The sequence below is a fragment of the Pseudochaenichthys georgianus genome, chromosome 15, assembly GCF_902827115.2.
Source record: "Pseudochaenichthys georgianus chromosome 15, fPseGeo1.2, whole genome shotgun sequence".
Classification (NCBI taxonomy): Eukaryota; Metazoa; Chordata; class Actinopteri; order Perciformes; family Channichthyidae; genus Pseudochaenichthys; species Pseudochaenichthys georgianus.
The window spans coordinates 34337131-34343311 of NC_047517.1; the positions used below are offsets into that span (position 1 = coordinate 34337131).

A 6181-nucleotide genomic window follows, 5' to 3' on the forward strand; every position below is an offset into this window, starting at 1 on the left:
GCTCAGGACAGAGGCCTCACTCTGCCCAGGTAAACCCACTGAAGCTCCCCCCTACCACCTCGAAACCCCTCCTGTCTCTTTCTGTGGGGACTGTTGCTCATGTGTGAGAGAGAGAAAGAAAGAGTGTGTATGAGGAAATAAACCACGGCACCAAAATCATCTTTGTCTGGTCTGATGCTGCAAGCTAACAATATGACTGATAGTATAACTGTCAAAAAGACAGTTAATACCGTCAGTTCCGTGTCAAGGATTGTTAAAACCTGCACTACATTTTAAACCAGCAGCTTGTGTTATGGCGACTCGATAATGTTGGTGTTTTATTGCCTCGTTACGAAGCAGCCGAGTCTCTTTGAGTTACAATGTGTGAATGTGTGAGCCTTTGGGACCCTCTTAAAACAGTATTAACCGCTCCCACAGTTTCCCTCAAGGGAAGCGGAGTGTGACGGGTTTACTGTCAGAGTATCTCCCTCTGCTGACTTCTTCTAAATAACAGGGCTTTCACAGGCTTGGACCATATCCTGTGTGGGTTGCTTCTGTCAGTACAAATTACTGCAATAACTCCTGGTCTTTTATTACGACTTAATGCTTCATTTAACTCAGGGTTTTATTTATTTTTGCCAGAAGCAGGCTGGGTTGTTGTGATTTTTGTGGTTTAAAGGTGGAATAAAGACGGATTCATGTGTTCTTCCCTTCCCTTCAAAGCTAACCTGGATCTGGTGTGTGTGTGTGTGTGCTTGTGTTTTTGACTGTGTGTGTTTTTTCAGGGTGGTGGTGTTGGAGAGCCGGCCCACAGACAACCCGACAGCCCACAGCAACCTCTACATCCTGGCAGGCCATGAAAACAGCTACTGAGACACACACAAACACACACACAAACACACCCTCTAAACACCCCTCCACTAATGCAAACAAGGGAGTGAGCAACCGGGGAAAGACCCCCACCCTTACCGCTTACCCCCCCCCAAAAAAACTCCTGTGTCCCCTTGGAGAGGAGACGATCAAGGGGCAGATGTGTGTTCCCAGTTGCAGACGTTTAAAATGCACCGCAGTGTTACATGTGTTTTAGTTGTGTTGTAGTAGGGCAGCGGGTTGTGGAGCGAGGGTTAGAAACTGCAGATCTGAGGTCAGTTTGGGTTGAGATAATCGGAGGAAACTGCACCTTAGGCGAGCAAATCAAACCCAGAATCCTTCCCACATTTCCCCGTATACTGCAGACTGGGAAAACAGAAGTCTGACGTCAACACTACTTCTACTACTCGTACTACACATATTACTACTACTGCTACTTGCGCTAAAGCTTCACAGAAGAGCCATCTTGCACAGAAAACGTTTCTCTACTCCATCGTCCTTTCCTCTGTCTTTCATTTCCCCCCCCCTTTTTTTTTTTTTAAATACACCTTTATTTATTGTCGCATGATGTAACTTTAACAACCAGGATGGCTTTCCTGTTTTATTTGTTTTTAAACATAAAAAGCTTTGCCACCTCTGCCAGCATTGAATTCTGATATCCGTCACCCACACACCACACAAGTGCTTAATTGACCTCTATTTAATTGTTGTAAATATAAATGTAGTATTTTTTTGACAGAGACGAACACTAATGGTCATGTAGATAGGCGTGTGTATAGTTGCTCTGTACAACTGTGGAGACAAGCGGAGAGACAGTGGGCGAGTGATGAAGCAATAGATTCACTTCCTGGTTCCCTGATCATGTGATGAGGGTCAGGAAGCCCTGCCGTCTCCTCAGGTGGACAGCTTCAGTAATCTGATATTACTCTCATAGTCTGGAGCTCAGCGTTGAACCGAGCTGACACAGAAATGATCGTTTTCATGTTGCATGCATCACCAATGAAACCCGTTTGCACCATAGCGACAGTCGTCAGGGCAACGGGCGTTACAAATTCTCTTCATTCAAGTTTGTTTTTCGACATTCACCCCTTTTTATGGTTTTTATCAGAACGTTTTTGTTTATTTTGCTATTTTTTATCGAACCACTGGTGTTATACATTTGCACAGAGAAAAAGGTATTTGATAAACAGGTGTGATGTCATTCTAATATATGCCCTTGTGTGTGTGTGCACAGTGTGTGTGTTTCCGTGTGTGTGTGTAGACATAGAACATGCACATACCAGTGCGTCATGTACAGATCTGGTCTTTAACAAGTGACAGTTGTGTTTCAGCTCAAGGTCAATTTAAAAAAAAGCACCTATATATTAAAAAAGCTGGATTTACACAGAAGGAAACATCATTTTATTTTTGCAATAAATAGACTTTTCAAGGGTGGAGTGCACCATATTAAAAGTACAATGGGCCTTTCTGTTTAAACAATCACATAACATAGTCAAAATGGTTTTATATATATGACTATCATTATAGGACGCTTTCACATTTAGGCAAAACACATTTACTGTAGGGAGCAAATGGAAGAGCGTAGCTTATTAGCTTAGCTTGTGACAAAATGGTTTTGAACTTCTGTGTAAATCCACATTTTTTTCTTTCAGTGATTGTATTTTTAACCTCGGCCTTCACTGCTGTGACTTTTTTTAAAGGCCGACATCTGTATAAGAGATCACTACATGCATGTAGATGTGTGGTGTGTAGGAGCGTCTCCATGTGGCCGTGCACTACGTCTCTACAAGCTGTGACACTACAGGTAGCTTCAGAGGAACATAGCTGAGACATCAACGTTAACCCTGATATCTTACAGAGCTGAAACATTTTGGGTTTATTGATTTCCTTCGTAGAAACACAGCTATATAAGCTCATAACTACTCCAAGTTAATGCATCATAAAGCGACTTTTTCAGGTCATTCACTACGATTAAATATCAATAATATGACGATGGAGACCTGATTAAGAATGTCTTTGAATTCAATGGAGACATTTTGAATTTTATAAGAATTTGACCGACAATTTCAATATTCAACGCCATGAAAACAGCAATGACATCGAATTGAAAGGAACAATAAGTGTTTTAGAAATATTGAGGCTGGCTGTGGAGTAAATCAGAGAGTACCTAATGTCTAAATGCATTTCAGCTCTCGATAGATTTGTCACTGAATGTCTCTACGTGTTTTTAAAAGGGACATCACGTCATGCTCAGAAAGTGGAAATGTCATAATCCTAATCTGTTCCTGCCACTTTACCAACATGGCAGCATGTCCTTCCTCTAAGCATTCAGTGACGGGACGTCCCTATACACCATGTAACTGTTTTCACACAGATCATCTCTCTGGATTCACACTCCTTGATACTTTACTACTTTACTACACTGTTGTTGTGATGCAACAGAAGCAAACAGACCGGTAGTTTAGTGAAGTGAAGAGAGCTTGAATCCACTGCGAGGGTTTAAATTATTTGGGTACTTTTGAATTGTCTGTGCACACCTTTCTTGTATAAAAAACCCCACAGAGAGTTGAATTGAGACTAAGGAAATTGATGTGGGAGATATGAAAAGGCACACTATTGCCATGTAGTACGTTTTTAAAATGGGAATTTCCTTAATAGGCCATAGAGAAATGTCACAGCTGGTCTGGGGTCGATTCACTTTCAGAGTAAGAAAGTGAATCACTTCCCCAGATGAGTGACTTCATGCTAAAACATGTGCGTCTAGCCAACACCCGTTAATACAGAAGTGTCATAGTGAAGTTTCAGAGCTGTACAAGTTTTATTCACAAAGATATGTTCCTATCGATTTGTTCATTCAGTGTCACAAAGATGCCAAGTCTACTACATAGCCTCAAATTGACATAGTCAACCACTTAAGCTTATTTAATCACATTTCCTATTAAAGCCTAATTAATTTAATTAGATATTTGACTTGCTTCGTCATATTCATCTTGTTTTTTGGAGAGAAAATAACATTAGGTCTTGTGGTATGTCGTAGATTTACAATTTGATTTGAAAGACAACCATCAACAGCGTAAACGGTTAGTGTTGAACATGTGCTCGGAGACTGTTGTTAACGCGTCTTTGTCCTCTCAGTTGACGCATGTAAATGATCCGATTTAGAGAAATCAATACAAGTTACTATAGATGCAAGTTACTTAGAACACATGAAGACAAAGTGAATGACAGATTCTCCTGAAAAGGACTTCAAGCTATTGTTTTTTTTAAGATTTTCTTTTCTTTTTTCGAAATTGACTTGTTTTTGATTGTCATAATTCAATCCCAAAGCAAACTCATCCTGTATCACAGCTGCACATCTTAACTCGTGGAAAGTACTTTTGAATTAATTTAAAACATGTAAGAAATTCTTAAATCTGTCCCATTGTTTTCTGTCGGGTTCATACGTTTTAATTGAGGGAAAACTGTCTCTTTTGCAGAATAACTAAGTGTGTTTCTGTCGGGTTTTAGTGACTACATTCTGCTGTCATAGAGCTCATCTATAATCCCCTGAAGCCGGTGCCAACATGCAGAGAGTCCAGTTGTGTTTTATGACCTCTACTAGATCAAATCATGTGGGAACATAATTCAAAGGGATTGCTTTAGACACCAGATATGAGCAAAGTAAATTGGCGTTAAGGTCATTTACTAGTAATCCTCTTCTGAATATTGAAGTAAACACCGTTGAGTTATTTGCAAGAGCAGTTTGATCCCAGGTCTCCTCCCTTTAGAAGTCTAAACACTTTGTTCTGTCGCTTTTTCACCACCTTTGTCTTTTGTTTTCATAATGCAATGCACACGTTATGAAATGTATATAGTGTAAAATAAAATGGGTTTGTTTTACATACTGTATAATTGCCTATATTTTGTTTCAGAAGTGTAACAGATTTATGAGATGGCAGGTTAACACATTAAAAAGAAGGAACTCGAAACATTTGGTGTCTTGTGGTGATTTAAAGTTTAAGACGGTTGACGTGTCGGAGCGGGAAAAGTATGATATTTGGTTATGGTACGATCTTATATTTAGTCTAACTAATCCTATATAAGTAACACATTTGCTTAAAAACAAAAAAAAGACATGAGCAAGCTGGAAGCTGGAAGATTTTATTTCAACACAACATGACAAAGACTCAATAGATTTAACATCCAAATGAAGCTCAGCGCAAATTCAGCCAGGAAGGCCGTCTTTACTCATTCATTTACTATTTCCATGTTACTCTCTCTCCTCTCAATAAGTAATCGGGGGCGTCACTCCCCAGCTTAACCAATAACTTCGCTCTATTCTCACAAGCCTATCATAGCGCTCTACCAAACCTTTTAAATCTGCTCTCCCCCTCTGACAGCTGTCATTTCAGGTGACTCGACACAACCCTCCTCCACCCCTTCTCACCTCCTGTCCCTCTGAATCCAGGGTCAAGCTAAGCCCCTCCCCTTCAGACCAACCCAACTATCCTTCACCACCACCAGTCTCTAGACCCCGGGGGGTTTCATCGGACCGGTTCTCCCCTCCCGAATGATATACTCCTGCACAACGGGGCCTAATCGCCAAAACTCCATTACATTCATTTGTGTATTCCTGGCAATAAATATGTGTTCTTGCATCAAAACCGTCTCCCCTGATTGAATTAATATTATCCTGCTGCAGAGTTGCATCAAGACATTTTTTATAGACACTTAGTTGAGGCTTTATAATGGTTTGGATGCAACTGGAGAAAATTAGACTTTCGCCTTTTACATATTTAGTTGATTGTTGAAGTAGTTTTACCTGGACAAGTGGTTCTCATCATCATGCGTAAACCCTTTTTATTTTTATTTGAGCTGACAGGTTCTTGCTTGCTGGTGATTGCATTTCTAACAAGAACCAAACGGCTCTACTTCTGCAGCCTGCTGCATGTGAGTTAAAAAAATATGATGTTAAAAATAATTTAATGTTTTGTAAGTGACAAGTTCAGGTCGACAATCAATTTAGTGAACTTTATAACAACTAATTCCAGATATATAGAACTAGCTAAATCTATGTATAACAAGTGAGTGCCAATCGAGGCGTTCTGGGGCAGCACAGACGGGTCTTCTCTGTGTTAGAGGTGTACTCGCTACAGGGTGTACTTTGAGGGTTTGTGACTGCAGACCGTTTACATGCAGACAAACCTTCATAACACGAGGGGACGGGTAATAACCGGAAAAGCTTGACATGGGACCTTTTAAGGCGAACTCTTTTCTATACGGGTATTTATTTCTTGGCTTTTTACCCTTGAGTACATGTGATTATGCATGTCATTAGTTTAATATTAAATGT

General features: G+C 40.2%; 1 protein-coding gene across 14 annotated transcripts in view; it reads left to right on the plus strand.

Annotated features, from left to right (window-relative positions):
• The window catches only part of LOC117459776 (mitogen-activated protein kinase kinase kinase kinase 3-like), a 54362-nt gene extending 49543 nt beyond the window's left edge, over positions 1–4819 (plus strand). For all 14 annotated transcript variants that reach the window (XM_071205634.1, XM_034100873.2, XM_071205635.1 and 11 more), the window contains one exon: positions 765–4819. In XM_071205634.1, coding sequence (XP_071061735.1) covers positions 765–852 — 88 coding nt within the window. In that variant the 3' untranslated portion in view covers positions 853–4819. The remainder of the gene's footprint in view (positions 1–764) is intronic.
• The last annotated feature ends 1362 nt before the right edge of the window (positions 4820–6181 follow it).